The sequence below is a fragment of the Aspergillus tanneri genome, assembly GCF_003426965.1.
Source record: "Aspergillus tanneri strain NIH1004 chromosome Unknown AapTan_2_pilon_pilon_pilon, whole genome shotgun sequence".
NCBI classification, from domain to species: domain Eukaryota; kingdom Fungi; phylum Ascomycota; class Eurotiomycetes; order Eurotiales; family Aspergillaceae; genus Aspergillus; species Aspergillus tanneri.
In genome coordinates, this window is record NW_022984629.1 from 3,498,039 (window position 1) to 3,525,085 (window position 27,047).

A 27,047-nucleotide genomic window follows, 5' to 3' on the forward strand; every position below is an offset into this window, starting at 1 on the left:
GGATATCAGATTAGTGGCTGGAAGCTCCCCCATTGACATTCTGTCCAGCGGAGAGAGTATCATTTCATCATTCCGTTTCCGATGGGCCGTTGCTTACTGCAACTGAAGATCTTTCATGAATTAAACAACAGTTAAAGAGATAGATCACTGACCCTGATCCTCACCCGGTCTTTTCTTCGTCTCATCTTCTCTCTTGCTCTCTTACGGTGCGACAACTGCATTATCCGTCCCGATCCTTCGCTTCATCGGGAATCATGGCTGCGCAGGCGGCTTTAATCGCTGACACTATCGTTGGCATGAAAAGAGCCCTACACAAGGAAACTAATTGTACGTCAAACATTAAGCTCGCTCATCTCTATTCTTGGCGATTTTCTGACCGGTCTCTCTCTTCACAGACTCAGCACCCGACGATCTCATCACTCAGCCAACGAATCGAGGCAACAAACTACGAGCTAATGCACAGTATGTGCGTGAAGGCGCATTGGGGTATATTCATTCAGAAGAACTCTATAAACAGGTGGGCCTTGACTCCCAGCGCTGATGCGCTTATGCGCTTCCTGTCTCTCGAAACCGCTGACCTGCGTTTCCTTGACATTGTCAGAAAATTGACCATGCTGGATACACTCGCTATATCCTCCAACCCAATCCTGTACGTTACGATTCCGAAGGGGATGAACTAGATGAGGAGGATGAAGATTCCGAGGCGGATGCTATTGCGGCCGAAGAGAATCCATTTTCTGAAATTGCGCTCGAAAGTCAGTTTCTCCCCTCCTTTGCCGTTTATGCAATGCAGTGAGCTTTATCAAGCCCCATAAAGCTTATTCTAATTCTTCTATCCTTTAGATTTTCTGTGCCCTCTAAAACACCCATCGGAGCTACCTACTCATCCTTCTTTGTCACACGCCTATACTTCCAAAGCTCTCTTCAACATGACACAAGCCATTGATGCCAAACTGCGACAAGAACGAGCTTTGTTATGGCGTGCAAGAAATCTCCACCGACAATTCCTAGGCGATGGATCATGGGTACCGTGTGGATCAGTTGAAACATCCGAAGACAGATTGATTTTTGCGCCTCGGATGCCCAGTACTGGACACAGCTCGCCCGTCGGCCAAGACGGACAGAATGGGACGTCTACACCATCCGTGACGGGGGGATCTCATACTCAGCGAAATGGACTACATAGATCACGCTCAACCGTGAATTCCCCAAGAGAATCTCAGATGGACCGGAATGAGGCACCGGGGGCAGATAAGGATGTGGAGATGACAGATGCCCAAAACCAGGCGACGGGATATGATCATACCGAGCAAGCAAAAACTCCAAAGGCGGAAGAAGTTGATACTTCTGTCAGTGACCTTCCACCACATCCTGAAACTACCGCCTCGGAAGCAAAAGTAAACGGTAGTAGCACAGGTGCGTGGCAGTCCGAACAGAGTCGAGTCTCAAACTCCGAAGGCGCAGTCGATAAAGATGGAAAGGAAGATACAAGAGACGGTGCATCTGCCGGTGTCGAGAGTACGCCGGCCGATCATGAGAACTGGGAGAATGAACTAGATAAAGATGAGGAAATGCAGGATGAGACTGATCTTGCTCTGCCTCGGCGGATGACGACTCGAGCCCTAGCAAATGCAGTCAACCCACAGCAGGAGCAGGAGATACGCAATTTCTCACCTTCACTTTCCTCCGATACTCTCAGCACACTACCAACCCCTCATCCTCTTTTCCTCCCCCCCAACTCTGTCCGACCAGACCCCAACTTCGGCCTACCACCCAATGAGGCTGAAGATACGAGACGATTGCTCTGGTCATATGTCCAGAAACAGGAAGAAACAGTTCGCGGATTCGAACACATGCTAGAGAGTCTCCTTCGAGCCTGTCGGATGAAGGATGATGTGCTGGAGTGGTGCAAAGCAGAGGGCCATGTGGGTGAGATGAGTGATGGGGAGGATTGGTATGACCGGGAAAAATGGGGACTCGCCGAGGGCGAAGATCTCAAGAAAGGAGCGGATGAGGATGAAATTGAGACTGTGGAGGAGAGTCGGACAGCGAACAAAAGGGGCCGAGGTCGACGAGCATAGATCAGATTATGATGGATTTTTTTTCTCTGTGCTCTCTCTTTGTGCCCTCCCTCCCTCCCCCTCTCCCCCGTCTCTTCTCTCCATATTCCAAGATGTTTTTCCATCATCACCCCTACACAAATCCATCGATCATCCTCATACATAGAAACATAGCATGGAGTTGGCTGTGATTATGTTCAGGACGAAAAACTAACAGCCCTGGGTTCCTCTTTTCTACTCGTGTATGATCTAGGCATGTCTTGTTATGATAAGCATTTACGAAATACCAAAACTGATTGATTACTATTTTTCAAAATTGATATACCGCTTCCCCCACCGTCAACTGGGAGAAAGTCAGAACACGAAGTAAAAACAGGTGATCGACCTCTCCTCTGTCTATGAAGACTTCTCGTTGGAACTCGCCCTTGTGTATTCATCACACCTCCAGACCTCTCTTACTTGTTGAATTTGCTCTACCCTTTTAGCACTTTTTTATTGACCATCGGGCCTGAATGAGAACTATCACCTCGGGACCCACACCGATTGGGTGGATGTTGAAAGCCCAAAGCCCCGATATTTTCAAGGCACTGCGTATTTGAATCATAGCCTAGTTCTGCAGCCGCCTAGGCGTTTGCTTTTACAGGTTCTTGCCGCCTTGTTTCGACTTTGCGCGCTCGCGCTCCCGCTTGGCGTAAATCTCAGCGGTGAAAGGACTACCCAGTCGTGGTCAGCGGGTCATGACACGCTTTTGCTTGCCCCCAGATGCTCTACAGGAGTAGACGAGGGAGAATAGTTGCATGGGGGTTGAAGACTGGGACAAGTAAAGAAGAGATGACAAGGTCAAGAACTTACTCCTCCCAACGGAGCGCGAACCAGTACAGAATGAAAACTTCAGCGGTCAAAAGGAGTCCCGCCACCTTTCCCTTGTACAGGGCAACACCCAGGAAGTTCAGGGTGCTCCCCCAATACATCGGGGAGCCCGTCACGTTGAAGGGGAAGCCGGTGACGGGGGCATCCATGAGAATGCCAAAGTAGTCACCAAGATAGGTACCAGTCACTCCCAGAGCGTACATACTGGACAAGACAAGGACGGACCCGATGGCAAAGAGGGCACCACCCAGGATCGGTTGGTGCACTGGGGCATAAAACGGTTGGTCGTCCAGGGCTAATTGATACACATGGTCGCGAGCGATGCCCAGAGTGAAGATGGTGAATGCGAGGAAATAGCACCCGTAGTAGGGGTTACCGAATATACGAGTCAGGTATTGTTTCCGATATTCTACAGAATAGTGCCCAATATTTGTGACATAAGCCATCTATACGAGAGATGATTTTCGAGTAGAAGTGGCCAGGGGGTTTAGGAAGGGGAAACCAACCGCCACGGGCAACGATACTGGAGGCAAGAGTCTCTCAGTCAGTTGACTGACGGCATTCAATGAGCACCAGGCATCTATATCTCACAGAGGGAGGAGGGGAGACAAATGAGCAACTCACTTCCAGAAAATGGGGTTGAATGCAATAAACCACGCAGCCCCTAAATAAAGAGCGCCAATGAGAATCACATGCCGGGAGAGGGAGAGGTGGAAAGTAGTGTTACCAAGGACTTACAGTGAAGGGTCACTTGAGACAAGTCGATGAAGTCCGAGAAACTGGCCATGGCGGAGTGAGCGAAGTACGTAACGAAGCAGGTGGGTGAGGAGAGGAGTGAAGAAAAGAAGAAAAGAGGAGAGAGAAGAAGAGAAGAGGAGAAGAGGGACAAAAACACATGACGTCGCTTTCATCGGAGGTATTATGCTTACCTAACAGGACCACATGTCTCTGGATTTCCGTTCCTGAATACCTGGACAAACACTTCGACCCAGTCAGAGAGTAATAATTCATTCACTTTACTCTTAAGTGATCAAACATATATAGTCTCCAAATACTCAATTAAAGGAACCCACTGTGTATTGACTGATAAGTACCAGGTACCTGTATAGTCAGTAGGTAAGGTATAATTAGTTTCCATACGGTACGGTACGTCCCTGGCAGATAAATGGCCTCACCGCCCGTCACTACTTCTGCCGCCATCGTCGTCCATTGAAGTTGTTGACAAGCGTTCCTCGAGATCTCTGTTCGGTTTAGTTTCATATCTTCTCTTCCCCTGATGTCCTCCCTCGGCGCTTTCTTCTCCTGAACGTCATGGGACAGCTTCTTCCAGCAGTGCAACTGACCCGGGGAGAATGGCCCTTCAGCGTCGTGATCTGGTACTGCTGGGCATCGGTGGTTTTATTGCCTGGGGTCTAGCTGTTCGTTGGATTCCAGTCCTGCGATACTTAGGCTATGCCGTCAGTCTAGGGATTCTTCTGGCATCATCAGCCTTGTTGGGCCTCGTCCTCTTTACTATAAGGAACCCTCCTCATTTGGCAAATCCCACCTGTCACAGGAACATCTCCATTGCAGCCGTTGCCCCCGACCACTGGCATCAGGAGTTACAGGAGCTTGAAAGACGCTCTACCTACCAGCCAACACCCCTCTATTCGTCATCCTTCGTTGTGTCGGAAGGCATTGATGAGCTTCTAGCGCTACTCACCCGAGACTTTATCGCATCCTGGTACAAGAGTATCAGCCCAAACCCGGTCTTCATGAACGAAGTCGATCGAGTGATTAGAATAGGGATTGGGAATCTGCGCGATAGGATATTGGAGGAAGACATTGTTTCTCTCATTGTGTCCCGCGTCTTTCCCATCTTGACCTCACATCTCAAAGAATTTGACGTCGCAGAGCGGTCAGTACGCGGACGGAATCTGACTCGAAATGTCACCGAATCGGAAGAGCTGGATCTCGCAATTGCGAACAAGTATCGCGACGGCCACCTCCACCCAGCTGCAGCTCTGTCGTTGGCGGATCAAAAACTAGTGGAGCAAGGGTACCTTCGGAAAATCGCCGTTGGGCTGCTCCCACAGCTAGTCCCCGAACATGTCCTCAAAAGTCGTATCGTCTCGGTATTGGTTAAAGAAATACTCGCCTGCGCAGTCCTCTCTCCCTTCGTGTCGACATTGTCGGACCCAGACACTTGGAACCAGTTGATGGAAGCTTATGGAAGAACCGCTCTCCAGGACCGTAAAACGGTACGAAAGCTTCGGGCTGCTTTGGATGAGCATGCTTCGCCCGTAGCGAAGTCTAAACATGCGCAACAATTCCCCCGGCTCAATCCACACGATTCCGAACGTGCTTTCGAGCGGTTTGTCCGGGCCATCCGCCGCTGCAACAATCTATCGGATGCCAGGCGGTTCAGAGCACTTGTCACGAGTCAGTTGAAACGGGAGACAATGGTTGAGGGACAGGACCAGATTTATCTCCGCCGTTTAGAGACTGGAAAGAGAGTTTTGGACCAAAAGGTATCCAAACTTTCAACAAGTGCTGGCGGCCCCATCTCGTATGCCTCCGCAGTGACGTCGCACTTTCACCGCAAGAACTCCGTGCCTCATGAGGCTTCGTTGGTCGACGTGATGCACGATGCCTCGGGACTCTCGTACTTTATGGAATTTATGGATCGCCAGCAGCTTATGTCCCTTGTACAATTCTGGATCGTGGTTGATGGTTTTCGCAACCCACTGGAAGATGATTTTGGGGATGAAAATTCCCCAAGTTCCACATCCTGGACAGCGACGGATCGAAATGATATGGCTCTGATAAGTGAAACATATCTGTCAAAGCCCGAACTCAACGTGACAGCAGAGTCACGTCAAGCAGTGAAATCGTTCTTGAGTGCGGGCAAGCGGGCTACCCCTGAACAGTACCGCAAAGCTCGGACGGTAGTTCTAACAACGCAGTCTGCGGTTCTAGAAGAGCTTCAGAACGTCTACTACCCCAAGTTTAAGCAGTCGGATTTGTATTACAAATATCTCGCTTCGGACGAAGTGTCACATCCTAGGTCTCATACCTCACCGGAGCCTCAAGGGAGCTCCACAGTCAGTACGGAAGCATCTGAGAGACGACCCCTGCCCCCCTTGATGGGACGCACGGCATCACATCCAGGCACTAAGTCAAAAGACCTTCGGAGAGCCGCTGTGTCTTCAAGTGATGTTCGGAGCATGGGCAAATTATTTGACGACGACGAGCCCGTGCGGCGCTCCTTCGATTCAGAACGGTCAGCTCCTCTATTTGACGATGATTACGATACCGACCCTCTTGCAACGTCAACTCATAGCCTGAGCCGGGATTCCCAATCTGGCGAGAATGAGGCGAATCAAAACAAAGTGATAGAAACAATGGAGGCCGCGCTGAATGATATCATTACTAACGAACCAAAAGCCAGCAGACTAGAAGATCTCAAAGGCACTGGTATATCTTCATCTGGGTTGTTGAGCATTGAGGAGAACCCAAAATCTCCCGGCAGCTCGATGGAAACATCACGAACAGACAATCGGACAGATGACAGGGCCAAGCCTAGTATTGCCTCACTAGGACTTATAGACCAATCCTCGCGTCTCGGGGTTTTTGTTGATGATCTTTTCCCTGACCAGCAGAGGTTTATTGAAGATGAATATGAAGAACCGGGCACAGATGACAAAGATCCCGCCGATGAGGTTCACAAGGCTGCTCCTGGAGACCTTGGGCTGACAGAAGCAGTTGAGGCACTCACTGCTGATATCGAAAAACTTGGATCTCAAGAATCAGTGGTAGACGCTCTAACCCGAAAGGCAGAGCTCACGAACAACACGGCAGAGCTCCGAATCCTACGGAAGTCCAAAGCTAGCATCCGACGTGAAATCCAACGGAAAGAGATGCAGCGACAACAGTACATCATTCAGGAAAGTGACAACAGCTTGTACGGCCGGTCGGCCGTGCGAATCAAGTCCATCGTTGTGGGCAAAGAGGAGGACGGACGAGAATTTGCCATGTGTATGTATAGCGCCGCCCCTTCCCTTTTCTGGGGCACTTCAAGTGGCTAATTATTTGCTTTAGACGTGGTCGAAGTCCAACGAAACGCTGGGGAGCAGATGCCCGCGGCGTCTTGGGCCGTTGCTCGCCGATATAGCGAATTCCATGACCTTCATCACAAACTTCGCATGAGATACCCATCAGTTCGCAACCTGGAGTTCCCTCGGCGCCGTGTGGTTATGAAACTACAGAAAGAATTTTTGCAGAAGCGACGCTTAGCGCTAGAGGCATATCTACAGAAATTGTTGCTGTTACCTGAGGTGTGTCGCAGCCGTGACCTACGCGCCTTTCTGTCCCAAAGGGCCATCATCCCACGCGACGAGACGCCTCCTGAGGGAGAGGCCAAAGATTTAGTGAGTCGAATTTACAACTCGGTAGCAGATGGGATGGATGACTTTCTGGGTAATTTTGGAGTGCTAGATCAACTGTCGACAGCCGGCCAGAGCCTTATTTCAGCAGCTACCAGCCAACAGAATACCGTTTCTCCTGGCTCGGGACTGGCCACCGAAGATGCCGTAACTTCAGCGGAGGCGGAGGCAGAGCTGAATGCATTCGAGGATCGTGAGCTGGAACCATTCATCAAGCCGATCTGTGATCTGTTTCTGGAGGCATTTGAGCTGAACCGGGGGAACAACTGGCTGCGGGGGCGCGCTGTAGTCGTCGTCCTGCACCAACTCTTGGGAGGTACGATCGAACGCAAGGTGCGTGAAGGGGCTCGGTCGTTGATGCAAGACGAGCCCCTGCTACGGTATCTTGCTCTAGCCAAGGAGAGCCTGTGGCCAGGAGGCTCGCTGCGTCAGAGTAAAGTTCGCACGGCATCGGAACGGCTGAGAAGTCGCACCGAAGCCAGCCTGGTCCTCGCAACGTTGATCCCAGATCTGGCCGGCAATGTTGTAGGGCGAGCCAATGCACAGGGAGCAGCACGACGGATCTTTGCAACCTGGAACAACCAACGTTTAAATGCCCATCTGGTGTTCACCATCCTGGATGAGATCATCTCTGTCCTGTTCGGCGGGGGAGAAGCGGCCCGAGGGCGATGAAAACGAGCCCAACTTGCATTTGGAAAATAATTTTTTTTTTTTTTTGTTGTTGTTTGTTTTTATATTTGTTTTTAGGCACCTCTCAACATTAGCGGGAGTTGTCTGGATGTATGTATTTATTAGGTTTGTCTACTTCGGGAATACTGCTATTAATTCTTTAGTGCGCGTACAACGTACATACTGCCGGTCCAGTTCTATACGTAGTGGCTACGAAGTGCCTAATAGCGTAATCTTGGCGCCAACATAGGCACTGAGTATAGATAACAATTGATAAGAGGCCGTTCATATTGTGCAGACACGGACTGGTAAAGAGAGCGGCAGTGCTTCTGGAAAGCATAATTCAATAGAACAGTAGGCCATGGAAATCTTCAAGCGAACCGAAAAAACAGCAGCCACGAAGTCCAGAGTGAAGAGTAGGACAAGACTGATTACAGGTACTATTAACGCCCTCTAAGCTCAAGCTTCTACACCCCTAAGAGCCTTGAAAGACAATTCAGGAGAAGTAAGGTGAGGCAGACAAGAAACTGTTGGCGTGACCATGGAGAAAATGGGGGAACGAACGATGAGAAAAGAAAAGCGAGTCCATCGCCTTGGCGTGAATGTTCATGTTTATGCATCGTCCTTCTTCTTCTTGGATTTCTTCGAGGATTGTTGGGGTGGGCCCTGTTTAGTCTGATGAACAATCAGGCGTGTCCAACACTCATCTTTGTCCCACTCAAAGCCAGCAAGGTAGGGCTGATCAAGCTCATCATCGGCCTACGGGTCATGACTTGTTAGTTTACTTTCACCGGAGATTGATCTTCCCACATGAAACACAGTGGATTACTTGTTTGGAGCAAACCATACCTTCTTCTTGAATTGTTTGTGGATTGCGTCCAGCGCATCCTTGATTGTGACTCCCTTGAGATTACGGGCGGTTACTTCCAACCCCAGGGGGAAATGTAGGTCGATTTTCTTGACTGGTGGGTTTACAAGTTTTAGCTTGAGAATGTCCTTGTCCTCAATTGTAGACGGAGAGGTGTTGAGCTTCCTGTGAACGAGAGATTAGACGCCTGGCAAGCGAGAGCGGATCTAGAACAAAGATATCAAACCTACCACCCTGTTTTCTGTGTCTCAATTGGCAATGTGATGTCAATCTTTTGCGCCTCTGAGAGAAGAGACAATTAGCATACAGCCCCGGTGAGAAGCTAAAATTGGCTTACATAGCTGAGCAGCGACAATGGGGACTTACCTAGGTCTTTGATATTCCAGACCTCTTCCGTCGAGGATGAGGTCCGACGGTCCGACGAGGTGCGTCGATGACCCTTCTTCGCTTCTTTGTCGGGAGCCTTCTCGTCCTTGGCCGATATCGAGAGGCCAGCGATGGCAGAGTCAACCTTTGTGAGTTCGGCGGACATGACTGAAAGTAAGAAGACGTATAGAGAGGGAGAAATAGAGCTGATTTCACTACGAATATAACCTCCCAGGTGGGAGAATTGAGTTAGTGCCGCGTGTCCCGGCCGAATGAGTGACTGGAAGGAGTATTGAAGAATGTACGTGTAGAAGAGAGGGGCGAGGAGTCAAGGTAACTAGGAAGAATAGAGGGGTACAATGGGAGTGAGGCTGCAGGAACGAACGGAACCTACCAAGCTGTGGAAGAGTATCAAGCAATGAATTCCGGGATGAAGAGTAGATGAAAGAGGAGAAAAAGGAAAAAGGGGAAGAAGAGAGAGGGAAGAAGGGGAGAGAAGAAGAGGGGAAGGGTAGGCAGGTGACCTGACCTGACCTGACCTGGACCATCATACAATCTGCTCCTAGGAAAGTACCGCTACCTCCTTCCAAGCTTACCGATGGGTGGGTGATCCAGTACCTGCTACATAGGTCCTTTACGCCTAGACTACCTTGCCTACCAGGGTCCATACTGGACCATGCGGGGTTCGACAAGCCACCCTCCTTGCTCTATGTCCAGGGGCATCGTATATTCCTCAGACTGGTGGGCATACATCAGTTTATGTAGTAGTGTCAACCCTATGTCTTCTGCATTTCCCCTCTCTCATCCCAAAAGAGGGATGGCACCCTAGTCACCACCTGCAGCCTGCGGACTAGAATAGTGGTACAAGGTAGGTACCAGTTCGTACCTACTTTCCTTTCCATACCTGGATCTCTCCAAGAAGGAAAATGGAAAGTTTCTCCCCTTACGTTTGAGAAATCTCTCCAATATTCAGCCGACTTAACCGGATCACGCGAGAGCCTACGTCGAGAGCTCTGAAAGCGGTCCACTAAGGCTGCACCCCGCATTCCGTTCGCTCCACTTTGCCCCATCGCCCTTAGACTGGGACTTAATACAGAGTCGAGAGAGTTCGTTGTCTGGTCCATCCTCGTTCTCATTTTTCCATTATCTCTCGTTGTTGCGTATGGGACGCATGTGGGTTCTCCATCCTGATGATCGGCTATACCTATAGTATGGGATAGCACGGAGTACTATGGACAGAAAAAGCCCCCAAGGTCAGTAGAAGAGATGTCCAGGAAGACCTCACAATACCGCCGACAATAAGAACATCACCACGCCTATCCCCTGGTACTTTTACCCCTTTATTCATTCATCCCACACTGGCAGTCGGAGCGTTTCCTTCCATCCGTGGAGCGGCGTCGCAAAACTGTAAGGAAGCGTTCCAAGGCAGCTGCACGTGACCCTCCGAGGATCGTGACACGTCATGGCTGGAGAGTCCCATTTTGAGAGTCTTTGCGGAGTTCCATCCAGAATTGTCAGTCATGGTATCATCGTTGAACCTTGTTCATCCCAACCTTTCCTTCTCATTGGCCGACTCGCATCAGACACACAAAACATGATCGTTGTATGCTATTGTGTAGATGGCCAGATACTAGGTACTAGGTACAGAGTGGTGTGATGCATGAAACCCAACACTCTGTAGTGGTGCTGTTCAACCCATACTAATAATACATCAAAGGATGAGGAGATGTGAGGTGATCATATGGTTGGCGGGTGGGGTTTCCGAAGCACCACTGCTAAATGTACGTACTAGTAACTTAGTAAGTAGTTACTACTACAAAGTTATTCTGTGTGTCGGGATGTGGGGTTTGGTCGCATTTGATTGATTGAACACATCCGACATGCTGCCTTTAGTAAGTACTCGTGGTGAGTAAGCAGCAGATCCATAAGTTAGTTACCTTACGACTCGATTGTGGTTGGGAACCGCCATTTTAGTGGTCGGTATATATCGGATAGCTGTTTCTCAGCCTGTACTCACTAAATGAAACTGGTTCATTTGTATAATAGACTCTTCATCTCTACCTGTACGGCACATTATTATGTTCAATTCCCTATGGTCACAGTTAAGAGCATATGTAGGGAATATACCCACTAACTGCTAGATCCCAGTAATAGAGAAGGTAAAGTTAACAGGAACATAAACTCTGACTTTAGAGAGCAGGATCTATTCGCGGCTCAATGTGATTAAGGATAGGCTCATTGTGTTATAGGGACTTGGCAGAGTCATTACCGTGGAGTAGCCAATATGCAAATATATACTACCACCACTAGTTTTATTTACCACATATAGTTGTTAACAGTCCTCTATATGAGGGTCTTACAGGAGTCTATTTAGAATTCAGGGCTCTCCTGGTTTTAGGACTGGAGGCTACTACAATTTTTATATCGACTTATAATGAATGCGACCGTGGAGTGTAGCGGCAGACTATAGAAGAAGCCGTTCATTAATAACCATCTATCTAATCCTGATATACTCCGTACACTGAGCTCACTCGAATTATGCTAAGGCTAGCCGTGCAATAAAGTAGCTTCAAAGAGACACACGCGTTGACAGTCGCGCGGGTGGACAGTCGTCCCCTGACGGATATGTTATAGTTGTAAACTAATTATGAAGTGGTTGGGTTCTGTAATACTATGGCTTTGTATAGGCTAGCTGCCACGTAATTAAAACTTTGTAGTGTAGTTGTGGGAAGCAGTAAATTGGTCATGTGATTGACTAGCGCGGGCGTCTCACCTGTACGACGATGCCACCAGACCTGTAACCTGCTCAAAAGGCGGTGTGGACGTGCCTGAGAATACTGCCGTAGCCTCTAGTCAAGCCTGTGTAATTGCTTTGCAGTGCATACTTTTTGCTCAACACTCATTTCGAACTCACCTTCTCACTCATTGACCACACCGGTAGAGATCTACCTCCTACTTGGTATTCAGCCGTATTCTCTCTTTGTGTTTGCGATTCCCGTGTTGATTTCCCTCGCATCTCTAGTCTAGTGGGTGAAAGACAAGTCCTCGTTCGAATGTCACTCTTCGGTTCTGTCGGCGCTACGTCGACGACGGCAGGTCAAACAAACACGACTGGCGATATATCTAAAGATGTAGCCCTCAATTCTCCCCCAGAGGACAGCATTTCCGACCTTCGGTTCTCCCCAGCGAGTGAGCATCTCGCAGTAGCCTCGTGGGACAAAAAAGTCCGTATCTATGAGATCAACGAACAAGGTCAGAGTGAAGGGAAAGCTCTATTTGAACATGAAGCTCCTGTGTTGAATTGCTGTTGGTCACCGGTAAGCTTAAATAGCCCCTGGCGATGTCAATCGTGCGGCTAACTCTTCCCCTTTTTTTCTCCCGTGGCTAACTGCTTTGCTCGCTTATTAGGATGGAACGAAAGTGGTGGGAGCGGGTGCTGATAAAGCTGCCCGCATGCTCGACCTTGCTGCAAATGCTACAACGCCTGTTCAGGTAGCTGCGCATGATGCTCCGATAAAATGCTGCCATATGATCCCCAACCCGGCCGGAAACAGTCCTCTTCTCGTGACTGGCTCATGGGATAAAACGGTCAAATACTGGGATCTACGACAAGCGACCCCTATTGCCGCGGTGGAATGTCAAGAGCGTGTTTATACGATGGATGTCAAAAACAAACTCCTTGTGGTCGGAACGGCGGACCGTTACATCAACATAATCAACCTCGACAACCCAACCAAATTCTACAAAACCATGCAGTCGCCTCTCAAATGGCAGACGCGGGTAGTCAGCTGCTTTACCGATGCCACGGGTTTCGCTGTTGGCAGTATCGAGGGCCGCTGTGCCATTCAATATGTCGAGGAGAAAGACTCCAGTTCAAACTTCAGTTTCAAGTGCCACCGTGAAACCCCTCCCAACCAACGGGACATCAACAACATCTATTCTGTCAATGATATTTCCTTCCACCCGGTTCACGGTACTTTCAGCACGGCGGGTAGTGATGGTACATTCCACTTTTGGGACAAAGACGCCAAGCATCGCCTTAAAGGTTATCCTTCCGTAGGGGGGACCATTTCAAGTACGGCCTTCAATCGTACCGGCAGTATATTTGCATACGCAGTGAGCTATGACTGGAGCAAAGGCTACTCCGTCAACACCCAACAGCTTCCGAACAAGGTGATGCTTCATCCGGTTGGCCAGGAGGAAGTGAAACCTCGACCTGGAACCAGGAAAAGGTAGTGGAGGGAGATGAAGCATAATGAATGGGGCGTAGTTTGGGATTCGGTGAGGTAAGGGTCTGCCTGGATTGAATTAATTTCAAATATCCAAAAAATTCAATGATATAGTGTGGTGGTGATTGATAAATCTCCCCTGTTGCCCTGGCTACTTTGGATTGGTTTCTCTACCTGCAAATGTTTTTTCTCTGCTTCTTTCTGTTTTCTTTTTTCTACTCGTCTTTCACCCATGCGTTATGTATTTTTTTTACATCCGGGAATGCATAGGAGCGAATTGTTTTACATTGGTTTCTTGTGTTGTCTCTTGTTTTGTATCCCTGCAAAACCACCCGTCAAGTCCTCATATTGGTAGTCAATTACGATGTTGTATGGATGATGATACGATAGTAGGCTCAATTACAAAATTCCATCGAATTTGGTCGCTGGATATGCTTGGTATTCAGCGTTTTCTCTATTTGTTCCGGTTCCGTTGGTTACTGGATGGCGGTGCAAGAAATTAATCTAAAAAAAAAAAAAACCGCCAAAAATCGCTGCCATTATCTAGAGCTTTCACTACTAACCATCACCTATATATCCACCTAATACAAGCCTTCTTTCGTTCGGCTCAATTTCCAAATACTTCGGCGTTTGTCCTTTCTCGTCTTCTAAGAATCGAAATCGCCATTGTTTTTCGTTCTGCCCCGCTGCCCGCCTCAACCTCGCCTCCAGGATTTGATTGATCCCATGGAGAGAAATTTACTGGAAAGTATCCTCGATCTAGAGGAAGACTTCTACCAAGAAGGATACAACCTCGGCGCATCGGATGGGGCAAAAACTGGTTATATCGAAGGCAGTGTGTTTGCTGTCGAGAAAGGGTTTGAGAAATTCCTTGAGCTTGGCAGACTCTATGGAAAAGCTCTCGTCTGGGCTCAGCGGTTGGCAGATTTGAACTTGGAAGACAAGGACGGCGATTCTTCCATTACCCCTCAACTAGTCAGTGGGGGGGAGCAAATCTCTTTAAAGCCATCTATTTGTAACGAGATGTCAAGATTTCCACCCAGTTTAAGACTAGCCAAGAATATCGACACGCTTCTCGAGCTAGTCGACCCCGCGTCTCTACCAATGCATAACACGGAGGAGGCTGTTACTGATGTGGATGAACGCCTGAAAGGTGCCATGATCAAGGCAAAACTCATCCAGCGTGCCTTGGGCGAACGTGAGGATACCTCGGATATTCATCCCGACGCGAAAGATCCTCAGATTTCGGGCGATGGGACGGGCAACATTGAAGATATCAGTTCACTGACCACTCGCCACTGATTTCTGGAATACATATCATCTCTGCAAGGATAAGGATGCATCAGTCCTCTATCCTGCATGTTCCTCAGCAACAACAATCCATGATCACCCCTCCGGGCTATCTCCGACCGCAAGGCTCGGCCTAATGAAGCCTATCTTGCCGTTTCCGAAGGTAGTAAGGGTGATCCGGGTGATCTACGGCAACGGTGAGATTTGCACACGAACGATACTATTACCCCATTTATGGACTTACCCCTCTTGTTGTTTCACAATCATCATCTAAGAGCCTTGTGACCCCTTAGTTGCAAGTCACCGCTTATGCAGATGCCAATGTTCTGGTGGGCCGTAAATCCCAGGGGTCGCTTTTATTCCTCTCCCGGGTATATATATATAACCAAATACATACCACATAGGGAGGATAAGAGGCCCGATGATCTTCCCATCAGACTGTTACCGCTCTCTATACGTGTAAATGTACTCTCACGTCTGTGTTTACAACTATGCGACCGTATCTCCTATTATTTCACTTACTATTGGTTGGGGTCTCTTGGGTGAAGCCGGGAGTAACGAATCCAATTTCAGAGATCTGTGGTCCGTCAGTGGTATGCATCAATCGTTACGCGAATATTCTACCGTAAGTTGATCTTAGAGGCACTTGGAATGGAAGATACACTGCGTTAAAACCAATTCAGGTATCATTTCTATCGAAATGTATCGACCGAGACTATGCCCACGACTTTTGGCGATACCTTGGTTGCAAATGGCTCTACACTGACAGATGTGAAGTCTGCCGATTTTGTTGTATTTGACAAAGAGAGGGGGCTGGAGATACTGGGTTCTGAGCCGAGCTACGAGTATATGTTCGCTGTATCCTACGCTATCCACGAGGCACCTGTTTACGTTGAATCGCAAAACAAATTGTATTTGTCACAGTTGGCTCCTCCAGCGGGATACCTTCCCCAGCTCGTGGTCGATCTAAATCAAGTCCCTCCTACCTTGTCAGAATTTCTCTCCGATCCCCCTGTCTATGCTCCCAATGGTGGCACATTCCACAATGGCAAGATCATCTGGGGGGCTTCCGGCGGCAATCAAACCATTGAGGGCGGCGAACAGCGCGTATCTCTGAGGACATTAGACCCGGAGACCAACAAGACAACTACTTTGGTCAACAATTATTTTGGATACTACTTCAACACCATCGACGACCTTGCCGTCCATCCGAAAACCGGGGATATCTGGTTCACAGACCCTCGTATGTTAGATCCGTGGTTTCCTCCCATTGCTATCGCACATGTCGAGGCACAGTGGGCTGACGCAGGAGCAGACTATTCCTGGTTTAATGGTCTTACGGATACACCTCCGCAGCTTCCAGCCGCTAGCTACAGGTACAATATGTCTTCTGGTGCCGTAACTGTTGTGGACGACAGCCTTGGTCAGCCCAATGGTGTAGCTTTTAATCCGGAAGGCACAATTGTGTATATTAGTGATAGTGTTGGGGCAAGCGGACCAGTTGACCCCAAATATGGACACGGAGGAACCCCGTTCAATACTACCCATCACAGGTATGCATGCATCTCACCCTGGACAAACGAGTGAGGTGTAGCTAACCAACCTCCCCAACCGATAAAAAGGACCATTTACGCATTTGACGTAAGCGAAGATGGTACCCAAGCTTTCAACAAACGCCCCATCTACTTGGCGGCCGGATTTATCCCTGATGGACTCAAGGTGGCTGCAAATGGATGCATATTGTCGGCAGTCGGGCGAGGTATTGATGTACTTGACCCTCTAGGCCAGCTGCTCTTAACGATTCAAACAAACTACACGGTACAAAACTTTGCTTGGACTGGTCCCGAGCTTAAGACTTTATGGCTGATGGGAAGTGGAGGAATCAGTAAAGTTGAGTGGGAGCTTGCAGGCCAGCGTTTGAAATAATCCCATGAGCCTAAGTGATATATGATGCAGTGAGTATAATGGAGTATGCACATGGGGGTAAATAATAATAACAACAACAATAATAAAGAGTATCAATGCAGACATTCAATTAGAATAGATAGGCATAACGTGCGCCATAAATCGTTATTCAAATCGTTCTAACTTTTTGTTTTCGGGAGATATTATCCACATTATTCATCCAATCCTCGAACAGCCATGGCGAGAGCACCATCTTTTGTTTGATGGCCACCGATGAAACCGCTAGCATGGACAAAGACGGCGCCGTCGGGGATCTTGGGCTTGCCCAACTTCTCTGCTTCCGCAGCCATGACGCCATCCAAGTCGGCATCGCGAACTCCACGCCACGACTCTGGTAGCGGCTTGCGAGATTGGAAGCTCCCCTCATTCACCGAAACACATTGCACACGCCATTTGGAACCTTCATTGGCACTTTCCGGGTAGAGAACGTAGTAGACCTGCTCGGCCGGGTTCGTCTCGCCGGAGCTCGATGCTTCCCGCTCGAAATTGTACAGATGCTCCTTCCAAGGGACGCCCCCCTGCGGCAGGACGATGATACGGCCGGAAGGGTGAACATCACGGCGGGAATGGTAAGCCGCACCGACGACAGACCGAGCAGGAAGCCAGGAAGAGGTTGCGTGGTGCAACTTGCGAGTGAAGACATGTCCAATGAAGGTGCTAGCTCGAGAAAAGAGACTATCCTCGTCCTGGGGCTCCCCGGGTGGACAAGTGGGGTCAGGGTTGTTCATGTCGCCCACCACGGAGGCAATCGTAATGCCACCGTCCCTGAAGCGTTTCTCGACGTTGGACGCGGCCAGGGCCGCAGGATCGTACACCGAGACGCCATTGTCGTTGGCGTCAACAGCTTCGATGAAATCCGTGTAGAGCTTCTCATACAGCAGAGTGACGTCGTCGTGATCCAGGGGCAGCGAGGTGTGTTGTGCAATGATGGCCCGACCAAAGTGCATGTACACTAACCCTGCGGAAGACAGCTTGGTGTTATGGTTAGGGAAGGTTGTCGAGAAAGTACGCTGATGATGGTCATAGCGGTTACTGGCGGGGTCATATTCGCCACCAACATCGACGACGGTATGACAGGTTGCTAGCTGAGCGGGATCCCGGGTACGGATCAGAGGAGAGGAGGAGTAGGTCGGGAGCTGTCGGAGGAGATAGACAGCGAGGGCTTCATCTGCGTGGAAGTGGCCGCTACAATTTATAGGATCAGTAATGAGAAAACAATCATTGGAGGATATAGGAGGGGCAAAAGAGGACAGACTTATGAGTCCCGATTAAGGGAGATGATGTCTTAAGCTTCTTTGTGAGAGTCTCGTCGGCCATTTTAAATAATTGTTGGAAGCGCCGCATGCAGCATCAATAAGAAGTCGGACTGTACTATGTAGGGCCAGTTCCTTTCGTCTTGTAACAGCTAGTCTCTAGGGCTGGGAATCCCAGGGTACGTATCCGACACGTGAGAGATTCTTATCATGTCCCAAAGCAGTATATTTGTATTCCATGTATTGGTACAGTTCCATACAGGTCACGACGTAGAATATTACAGTACTAGAGATGATGATAAATAATGGTAATGATGCTATCACCCTTATAAACAACTATGATCTAATCTACACTAACTGCAAATCCAACAGAGGGGATTCATTATTCTAAAATCCAGCAGCTAGCATGAACATCCAGCCTCCCCTGTTTCAAATTGACCGCTCCTCGCATCAACCAAAGTGGATTTAGCTTAGCAGAGAAATGGAATACTAGGTATGGCATGGTTCTGTGCCTCTCTACAAGAAGGGCCTATCTTATAACCACAATACTAAAGAGCGGTCGCAATGGAATCCCACTAACTTTGTCTAGATTCTCGCACTTTATATTTCTTTATCTTTGTTATTTTATCCCTTCCACTGTTTTCCTTCCTTCTTTGTTAAACATTCATTTAACCAAACAAGAGGGATCTCACGATCTCTCATCGCCGTCCCTCTCGTTGTTTCCAGTGCCACGTGAAAGTCCGCTTCTCCGTCCCACCTTAAAAAAAAAAAGAGCAGATCAGTCAAGCTTTCCAACAATAGAAAAAGAGAGCTCAAGACACAAGTGTCACACAGCACACATCCATCTCTATTCGCTTTCACTTGTCTACATTAGTTAATTACCCACCTTCCTCCGTCCTGACTAAGGATTTCGTCACCCGCTGTTTCTGCCTTTCGGAACCGTTATCTCGGTTCCCTAAGGACTTCACGAAGGTTTCTCTTGCTCCATACCCTTCTCCCCCTGTTGTGAGCGTGCCGTTCTTCTGTTGTCCGATGTGGCTCTTTCGGGTTCTCTCTTCGGCCTTCTTCCTGACCGTAACTGTTTCCTCCATTCCCCTGGCCTTCGATGTGGGTGGAAAGACATGCGGCTTGGCCTTCTCTCTATCCCTAGCGACCTTCTACTTCCTATTTTCGCTCCTGCGACTGACCACTCCTGATCGCTCGTGGCTCCGTTCGTCTCTGATTGTCCTCATTCAATCGACACAATGGATTATTATTCCGATTCTGCTTATTTGGTCGCTTAACCGCTTTTCGACCGACACCGAGAACAGCACCGGTTGGGTGGAGCGGACGTTCAGCGGGAAGCGGGCTCAGGATGCCTCGATCCAGGAGTGGTTGTTTGGCCCGGACGGTCTGCTAGAGGTTCTGACAATTGGAAACTGGGACAAACTTTTGAGATGGTCGACTCCGGTATTTCAGCTGGTAGAGGGATTTTGTAGTCTTCTGGTCATTCAGGCTGCAGGTCAGATCACCCGCTGGCTGGTCAACCGTGGTGGACGAAGTGATAGCTGGATGGTAAGCGCAAGCTATTCTTTCCAAATAGGCTGCATGGGTTGAGGGCTAACCTAGTCGCTTCTGGAAGATCGGCCTCCTGGTACTTTCCGCCTCTGTCATATCAAGTGCTGTATACTTTCTTTGGCGGGTCCTTCAGTTCCCTGGAATTTCCAATGTCGATGCGGCCCTGATTGGCGTGTCGATCACTTGCGCGGTGATCTTGTGCGCATGGGGGATTGGAAGTGGCCGTGGAAATGCCGTGGAGAGTTCCCTTCTGTTCGCGTACATCGTGCTGTGCATCTACCAGATCTTCACGGACTACCGACCATCATTTCCTGTGGAATCGGTTCCGTCCCCTGCACAAGCCGGTGACTTCCCACCGCTGCCGCCCATCATCATGGCCTCTTACACCACCCTGCTGCACGTCCTGTCCCTCCTCCCATCCATTATCCATGCGGCCTTCAACGTGTTCACGGCGGTCTTTAGCGCGGTGACGCCTTCTGTACTGATCTCATTGACCTACCGTATCGCGGTCCTGTATGCGTCCACCCGGATCATACCCGCTGTTCGCGAATCGGGTGCGCGCGCGCTCTCGCAAGAAGCCTCGTTGGATGATTCAGATGCCGCTGGCCAATTGCTGGGTCTCCTGGGTTATTTTTCTCCCTCCATTCTCATTGCTGTTTACACGAGTCTGTTAATGCAACACTTCTCTGCCACCTCTCAGGCCATGGGTGGTAGCGGCGAATGGTGGAGCAGCCAAGGAGGAGGCGGTGGGAACCTCTGGCGATGGATCAACTTAGCCTGCACAATGGCCCTGTATGCTGTTGAATTATGGCTCGGTGAAAATGACGACTTGGATACGGGGCTGACGGGCCATTGGAAGTCCGACTGAAACGAATAATCTGCCCTGTACACCCGGAGGCGTGTTGTCCTTTCCCAGTGCAAGATATACGACCTTGTACGGTTACACAGCGAGCACCATTCGCTCGCTTCCATTTTTTTTTTTTTTTTTTTTTTTTTGAGCCATAATGTCCTTAATCCCTTTGTTTGTAGGCGTCGATCCTGCATTGATTGCCCTTTGGACCAGACAGTTGGATGAAAATGTTGCCTTTGTGGTGCTAATCTACTATACTCGCGCTGAAGACACGGGAGATACTTTCTGGCCCAGTCCAGAAAATGTGGCTTCAGACGCGGGGCGATCTACCCTTGAACCTTCCAACTCCTTGTATACAAGCATACATGATCATCTCCGTTCCTCATTTCCACGTGTTGGCTGAGCATGATGATTGGAGATACATGGACTGACATGCCGACTTCTCTTCTTTATAGCGGCTAGGTCATGAGGGTTGGAAGGAGCTATAACCCAGCCTTGTGACATGATCCTTTGCCGCTGGAGAAATCTTACTCTTAGCGTACATCCGGGATTTAGCATCCAAGAATCTAGCGAAGAAGCTCATGAATATTATCAGATCAGATCAGAGCATTCCTATCTTACACCTACTTTTGCATCTCTGTTGCTCTACTTGTTGACCCTGAACTGGCTCCTGTTCCTCTCTTCTATTTGTGGAATCTGCTTGAGCTTTTGATGTGACTGTCCTTGCTTTTCGAGCTCCTTTTATTATACCCCACAGATCCTTTTGTCTTTTGTCTTTTCAGGTTTTCATTTCATTATTTTTCACCATTCCTTTTTCTCCCTCTTCCCCTTATTTCATCTTCCTGGAAGTTGTGTTTTGCTACACCCTGCATGTACGAGTAGCTCGCTGGTACTCTGGACACTGTATAGTACATGGATTAGCATTACCCAACCATGGGACGGCTTCCCACGCGTGCTGCTCTCTGAATTTATGTGTAAGACCTTTATTGAAACTCGAACCTCTAGCTGCAAGCAACCACTAGTTTACTCTGCCTTTTCGCTGGCCCAATGAATTCAGGCTACAGGTCGACAGCAATAGATTCTCCTAAGCTCTTACCAAACAATTGACAGAAGAGCTCCCAGCAAATTGAAAAGGAACTGGGATGGATGTGAACGAGTAAGACAAATCTCATTTTTTTGTGCAATTTCTAGAAAATCATACATAACTAGATACGCGCCTCAAAAAACTCTTTAATGAGATTGGGTTGTGAGGCGGCAGCATGTATGAACAAGTGATATGGAACAAGGCAGTTTGGAGGGTCATCACACGTGAAAGCAAGATTAAGGAACGGATTCGAATGTCTCAAAACAAAAGCAACTAAATCATAAAATATGCAGATGTATCTGGATAGAATTGAAAAAAAAGGGGAAAGGAAGGAAAAGAAATGGCGAGCGAAAAAATATATGATCTGCATATGAACAGAGAAGTGAAATAAGGATAAGGATAGGATGCAGGTGATGGTTAAAAATTGTGGCCAAGAAAACTTGGCATCACCTTCAGCCATCTTGATTTGCTCACTGCTTGCTCACAAGTGATTAAAAGGACGACCAGGTCAATTTTCGTCAACACATCAAAAGAACTAGAATCCTCCATAGCGCCAGGCTCATTTGAAATCACACAATCACCAAACGGGGTGATGTGCATAGTAAAAAAAAAAAAAAAAAAAAAAAAAAACAGAAGTGGCATGTGAAAGTAAACAAGCTGCAAAGCAACTATTGCCGAATGGGGACGCCACCTTGAGTGGGAGGAGGGCTGACGCTAAGGTCTTTTTTATCCTTGTCCTTGTCATCGATAGACTCATCTGCACTCGTTTCCCGTTGCAGATAGCTCCCCTCCTTTACAGGACTCCGGCTTTGGAATCCGATCGAGCCGTGATGGCCGCTAATGCTGCCAGGGATCTGCTGTCCTTGCGAGTTGGTGCTGGTACCATTGTTGGCGGCGCCGGGGTTATTGGCTCCGGAGGACGTGGCAGTCAGATGAGGGATGTTCTCGGGGACAGGGTGTTGCGAGCCGATGTTGGTCACTCCCACATCTGAAGCTTTACCCGCTTTGCTCAGGGCATAATCGCCCGAGTCGAAGTACTTGCGCTCCTAGATTGTTGCGTGGAACAAGTTGGGAACTGAAGATCGGGTAGCGGAAAGGACCTTGGCCAACGTACCTTCAGTTTATTCTGCAGGAGGTCTTTTTTGTTGGGCATTTTGCCATACAAACGCAAAAGCCGCTGCTCATCGGGGCTCAACGACTAAGAGGCGTGGTGAATAGCTAGATCACCATTCCATGGGGACGAGAGAAACTCACGCTGATATCGACCTTATTCTGCTGGTGAGGATTCATTGCGGAAGAGAAGAGTCCAACAGAATGAGCAGTGTAGAGATGGTGTTTGTCTGTCTGTCTGGGTGGATATGCCCGAGGGGCGATGAGAGAGGTATGATGGTGGGGAGAGAAGGTGGACGAAAGAATCACTGAACGGGTGTCGTCAGAGAATCCCCACCAACCCGAATTGTTCAACACTCGACCGGATTCTCCAAAATGTTCCACCCAGGGAATTCGATGGGGGCTCAAATGGATCTGGTATGATGGAGAATCGAAAATATTGCACGGTGGAGGAGAGAGCGAAAAGAGAAGAGCAGCCCAATATGTAGCTCTATGTAACTTAACTACGGTACCTTTAGATTACATAATGCTAGTATACATAGTAAAGTACAGGTCATTACAAGTCAGTACAATACCAATAGATAGACGGTCTTAGTCAGACTGGCTATTCGCACGGTGCCGCTTTAGGGCCAGGGAAGTAGAGGCGTTATTAAGTCAGGTTCCGATTTTGTCAGTCAGGCCTATTGTATTCTAAAGATTGATACTCGATTGGCAGATAACTCGCAGGATTGGACCTTCATCAGTCTTCCCATTCGTACCGTGAAGGTAGATCAAATGCCTTCCGCTAACCCGGTGACCATAGTGGTCGAGCATTTGGACCCTGAACTGGGTGACTGGTCTGCTTTGGAATATAGCTGCATCGCTCGTGAATCACACACGGCAGGCAGCCGATTTCTCCTCAGCTCAGTGCCCACGTCTCTGCAGATGCCAGAGGACCTGGCTACTACGAAAGGGTTCGAGGTTGAGCACCGGAGTATCGAGGAGATCTTCGCGGACCGGAAATCAAGGGTCTGTCTGTTGGACCCGTCTGCCCAGGTTGAGCTGAGTCCCGCAGATGGGGAGATTTTTGATGTGTTTCTTTTCGGAGGCATTCTTGGTGCGAGCTCCTCTCCTTCCTAGCCGCGAGCCAGCTGTCACCCCGCTAACTACGAAGTCTCAATCTACCTGCAGGCGATGACCCTCCTCGTGGTAAATTCTACGCTGAAATTAATGGCCCTACTCTCGCTAACCTCATGGATGCAGATCGGACATCGGAACTGAGGAAGAAAGGCTATGCTGGAAGGCGATTGGGCCCTAAGCAGATGACCACTGATACGGCAGTGCGAGTAACACGCATGGTGGTTCACGAAAAAGGTAGGGTTTAGGTAGAGGAAGAGAGAGAGAGCTAATCTCTTTTACAGTACCGCTGGAGCAAATCCAATATGTCGACTACCCGGAGATTCTTATCAACGAACATGAACGGACAGAGATGCCATTTCGATATGTTAAAGGAGATCATGGACAGCCTATTATGCCCCAGGTTCGTGTTCCCTCGGCTGTACGGCATTATTTTCTATCACTAACCTGCGGATAGGGAATGATTGATCTTATAAAGAAGGATGCTGACCAAGGCATTGATGATCTCGTTTGATCATCTGATGAGGCTAGGATAGTACAAATAGAATGTATATACAAAGCACAAAAGAAAAGAATGACGACGGCTTGACATTTGTTCTATTCATGCCTGCATTCATCCATCTATAGAGACCCACCAACGGCGGTTCAGCTGCTTAGTCATGATACGGTAGGTATCGAGGCCACGCCATCGTTTCATCGCCTCTTCGACTCTCCGTCATATCGCAAGGGGTTCCTTTTCTTGGATCAACGTTGACATCGTTCATGCGCACCTCCTATCAGGAATTTAATTATATAACCTTTTGTATTCTCCCTGGTTCTCTTTCCCCCGCCTCCTTCCTGTTTGTCTAAATTCCTCGACCTTCTCGATCGACGTCTCTTCCGTCTCTCCGCCTCCGGCTTCGATCGACATCATCGTCATCAGCATAGCATATCCATGTGTTCTTGAGTGACGTTTTCGTCCTCTCAGGACCAGTCTCTCTCCTGGCTATTAGAAACCTCTTTCTGTCTCCCTTTCAGACCACTCTCTACCCCTTTCTAAATTTGGGGAACTATTCAGGATGATTTCCTCCCTATTGCGGGGGCAGCCCACCCGGCGGGGAAACACTACTGTCTCATTTCTTGCCATGTCATGGGTGTTATCACTGCTTTTTGCTATCAATCCGACGCTCGTTTCGGCCGCTACTGCTGCGGACTACTATGTTCACTCGTTACCAGGGGCTCCCGAAGGGCCTTTGCTGAAAATGCACGCTGGGTGAGTTTCTACCTCTGTCTGATTGGATCGGGGGAACTGTCGTATTTCCCCCCCGGATTTTATCCTGTCTTCATCTGCAGAATGACTGATACCAGAGACTCCAAAGACATATCGAAGTCGATGAGAAGAGCAACGCGAATCTTTTCTTTTGGCATTTTCATAACCGTCACATTGCCAATCGTCAGCGAACTGTTATCTGGCTGAACGGAGGCCCCGGATGTAGCTCAATGGATGGCGCATTGATGGAAATTGGTCCCTACCGATTAAAGGACAAGAATACGCTGGAATACAATGACGGCTCCTGGGATGAATTCGCAAATCTCCTTTTCGTTGATCAGCCTGCCGGAACGGGCTTCAGCTATGTCAACACCGATAGCTATCTCCATGAGATGGATGAGATGGCTGCGCAGTTCGTTACATTTCTAGAACAGTGGTTCGAGCTGTTTCCAGACTATGCGCCAGATGATGTATGAATGATATCCTTCCCGCTTTCCGCCCATCCACTTGTTTCTGACCCCCCCGGTGATAGATTTATATCGCAGGCGAGTCTTATGCCGGTCAACATATCCCTTACATTGCCAAGGCCATTCAAGAGCGGAATGAGAGAGTTCGCGCTGGCAATAAGGCTCCCTGGAAACTTCGGGGACTCCTGATCGGTAATGGGTGGATCTCTCCCGTAGACCAGTATCTATCATACTTGAAATTTGCATACAAGGAAGGCCTTATCGAAGAAAAGTCCCGGATCGCCAACGAACTGCAAGTGTTAGAGTCGGTCTGCGAATCAAAGTTGCAGGGTGGGAATACTAAAATCAGCCTGAGCGATTGCGAAGATGTGCTGGTGAAGCTCCTGGAAAAAACGATTGACTCTAAGAAAACCTGCTTCAATATGTACGATGTTCGCCTCCGTGACGAAGCTCCGCAATGCGGCATGAACTGGCCGCCAGATCTAGAGCATATGAAGCCATATTTGCGGCGGGACGATGTTGTGAAAGCCTTAAACATAAACCCGGAGAAGAAAACGGGATGGGAAGAGTGTTCGAATGCTGTTTCTAGCACATTCTACCCAAAGAACTCCAAGCCCTCCGTCGAGCTGCTCCCCGGACTCATTGAAAGTGGAGTTGAAGTCCTTCTATTCAGCGGTGACAAAGACCTCATATGCAACCATATTGGAACCGAACAGTTAATCAACAACATGAAATGGAATGGCGCCACTGGCTTTGAGACGTCCCCGGGAGTCTGGGCTCCTCGACACGACTGGACCTTTGAAAGTGAGCCAGCCGGAATCTATCAGTACGCTCGAAACCTGACGTACGTTCTCTTCTATAATGCCAGCCACATGGTTCCTTTCGATCTGCCTCGCCAGAGTCGAGACATGCTGGATCGATTTATGAAGGTTGATATTACGAGCATTGGTGGAAGCCCGACAGACTCGCGCATCGATGGCGAGAAACTGCCCCAGACGTCCGTGGGGGGACATCCGAACAGCACCGCGGCCGAAGAGCAGGAAAAGGTGAAGATGAAGGAGGCGGAGTGGAAGGCCTACGCGAAGTCCGGAGAGGCCGTTCTCGTGGTCGTGATCGTGGGCGTGTGCATCTGGGGTTTCTTCATCTGGCGCAGCCGACGACGTCGGTATGGATACCAAGGCGTCTTCCACAAGGAAATGAGCGGGAGTTCTATTTTGGAACGGTTTCAGAATAAACGGACGGGGAGTGACGTGGAAGCGGGGGATTTTGATGAGTCTGAGCTGGACAATCTCCATTCGCCGGGAATGGACCGGGAGCACTATGCCGTGGGAGAAGACAGTGATGAGGATGACATTGCCAACCGGCATTCTCGACAATCTTCGTCGCGGGTTGGAGGAGACCGTTCGTGATAATACTGAGTGTATATATATATATTTTGTCGGTGTTGATATTGTTCCCTTTTCCTGTTTTTCCCCCTCCCTGGTACTGTCTTTCCGCGCCTTCTCCGTCGTACCTCCATAGTTGACATTTGTTAGGATCATATTGAGCATACATAGACATGAAGACTTATAATGACAAAACTTTCGGTTTGATTTGACTTTGTAGACCCTGCGCCTGATG

General features: G+C 48.9%; 12 protein-coding genes across 12 annotated transcripts; 8 read left to right on the forward strand and 4 right to left on the reverse strand.

The window, feature by feature from the left end:
- Positions 1–254: 254 nt before the first annotated feature.
- Positions 255–2,081, forward strand: ATNIH1004_001132 (uncharacterized protein; the record flags this gene model as incomplete). The annotated part of the gene is made up of 4 exons (XM_033565832.1): positions 255–327; positions 396–517; positions 602–755; positions 844–2,081. 4 exons carry the CDS (start codon positions 255–257, stop codon positions 2,079–2,081), a joined length of 1,587 nt encoding a protein of 528 aa, XP_033431589.1.
- A 616-nt stretch (positions 2,082–2,697) lies between these two features.
- On the reverse strand, positions 2,698–3,717 carry OPI3 (bifunctional phosphatidyl-N-methylethanolamine N-methyltransferase/phosphatidyl-N-dimethylethanolamine N-methyltransferase; the record flags this gene model as incomplete). Its single annotated transcript, XM_033565833.1, has 5 exons — positions 2,698–2,773; positions 2,913–3,376; positions 3,437–3,482; positions 3,555–3,594; positions 3,669–3,717. 5 exons carry the CDS (start codon positions 3,715–3,717, stop codon positions 2,698–2,700), a joined length of 675 nt encoding a protein of 224 aa, XP_033431590.1.
- Positions 3,718–4,282: 565 nt separating this feature from the next.
- rgsC (putative intermediate filament protein (Mdm1)) lies at positions 4,283–8,026 on the forward strand (the record flags this gene model as incomplete). Its single annotated transcript, XM_033565834.1, has 2 exons — positions 4,283–6,947; positions 7,011–8,026. The coding sequence occupies 2 exons, from the start codon at positions 4,283–4,285 to the stop codon at positions 8,024–8,026; spliced, it is 3,681 nt and encodes a 1,226-aa protein (XP_033431591.1).
- Positions 8,027–8,635: 609 nt separating this feature from the next.
- Positions 8,636–9,423, reverse strand: ATNIH1004_001135 (uncharacterized protein; the record flags this gene model as incomplete). The annotated part of the gene is made up of 4 exons (XM_033565835.1): positions 8,636–8,782; positions 8,873–9,056; positions 9,122–9,173; positions 9,258–9,423. The coding sequence occupies 4 exons, from the start codon at positions 9,421–9,423 to the stop codon at positions 8,636–8,638; spliced, it is 549 nt and encodes a 182-aa protein (XP_033431592.1).
- Positions 9,424–12,310: 2,887 nt separating this feature from the next.
- sonA (putative nuclear pore complex protein (SonA)) lies at positions 12,311–13,493 on the forward strand (the record flags this gene model as incomplete). The annotated part of the gene is made up of 2 exons (XM_033565836.1): positions 12,311–12,574; positions 12,666–13,493. The coding sequence occupies 2 exons, from the start codon at positions 12,311–12,313 to the stop codon at positions 13,491–13,493; spliced, it is 1,092 nt and encodes a 363-aa protein (XP_033431593.1).
- A 719-nt stretch (positions 13,494–14,212) lies between these two features.
- On the forward strand, positions 14,213–14,788 carry ATNIH1004_001137 (Yae1 family protein; the record flags this gene model as incomplete). The annotated part of the gene is made up of 1 exon (XM_033565837.1): positions 14,213–14,788. The coding sequence occupies one exon, from the start codon at positions 14,213–14,215 to the stop codon at positions 14,786–14,788; it is 576 nt and encodes a 191-aa protein (XP_033431594.1).
- Positions 14,789–15,493: 705 nt separating this feature from the next.
- ATNIH1004_001138 (SMP-30/gluconolactonase/LRE family protein) lies at positions 15,494–16,702 on the forward strand (the record flags this gene model as incomplete). The annotated part of the gene is made up of 2 exons (XM_033565838.1): positions 15,494–16,329; positions 16,399–16,702. 2 exons carry the CDS (start codon positions 15,494–15,496, stop codon positions 16,700–16,702), a joined length of 1,140 nt encoding a protein of 379 aa, XP_033431595.1.
- Positions 16,703–16,893: 191 nt separating this feature from the next.
- On the reverse strand, positions 16,894–18,058 carry ATNIH1004_001139 (MYG1 family protein; the record flags this gene model as incomplete). The annotated part of the gene is made up of 2 exons (XM_033565839.1): positions 16,894–17,926; positions 17,997–18,058. The coding sequence occupies 2 exons, from the start codon at positions 18,056–18,058 to the stop codon at positions 16,894–16,896; spliced, it is 1,095 nt and encodes a 364-aa protein (XP_033431596.1).
- Positions 18,059–19,026: 968 nt separating this feature from the next.
- On the forward strand, positions 19,027–20,419 carry ATNIH1004_001140 (ICE2 family protein; the record flags this gene model as incomplete). The annotated part of the gene is made up of 2 exons (XM_033565840.1): positions 19,027–19,548; positions 19,616–20,419. 2 exons carry the CDS (start codon positions 19,027–19,029, stop codon positions 20,417–20,419), a joined length of 1,326 nt encoding a protein of 441 aa, XP_033431597.1.
- A 1,734-nt stretch (positions 20,420–22,153) lies between these two features.
- On the reverse strand, positions 22,154–22,775 carry ATNIH1004_001141 (endosulfine family protein; the record flags this gene model as incomplete). The annotated part of the gene is made up of 3 exons (XM_033565841.1): positions 22,154–22,531; positions 22,600–22,683; positions 22,740–22,775. 3 exons carry the CDS (start codon positions 22,773–22,775, stop codon positions 22,154–22,156), a joined length of 498 nt encoding a protein of 165 aa, XP_033431598.1.
- Positions 22,776–23,369: 594 nt separating this feature from the next.
- On the forward strand, positions 23,370–24,225 carry ATNIH1004_001142 (SAM-dependent methyltransferase; the record flags this gene model as incomplete). The annotated part of the gene is made up of 4 exons (XM_033565842.1): positions 23,370–23,691; positions 23,766–23,948; positions 23,996–24,114; positions 24,169–24,225. 4 exons carry the CDS (start codon positions 23,370–23,372, stop codon positions 24,223–24,225), a joined length of 681 nt encoding a protein of 226 aa, XP_033431599.1.
- A 610-nt stretch (positions 24,226–24,835) lies between these two features.
- Positions 24,836–26,836, forward strand: kexA (serine-type carboxypeptidase kexA; the record flags this gene model as incomplete). Its single annotated transcript, XM_033565843.1, has 3 exons — positions 24,836–24,963; positions 25,070–25,430; positions 25,493–26,836. The coding sequence occupies 3 exons, from the start codon at positions 24,836–24,838 to the stop codon at positions 26,834–26,836; spliced, it is 1,833 nt and encodes a 610-aa protein (XP_033431600.1).
- Between the last annotated feature and the right edge of the window lie 211 nt (positions 26,837–27,047).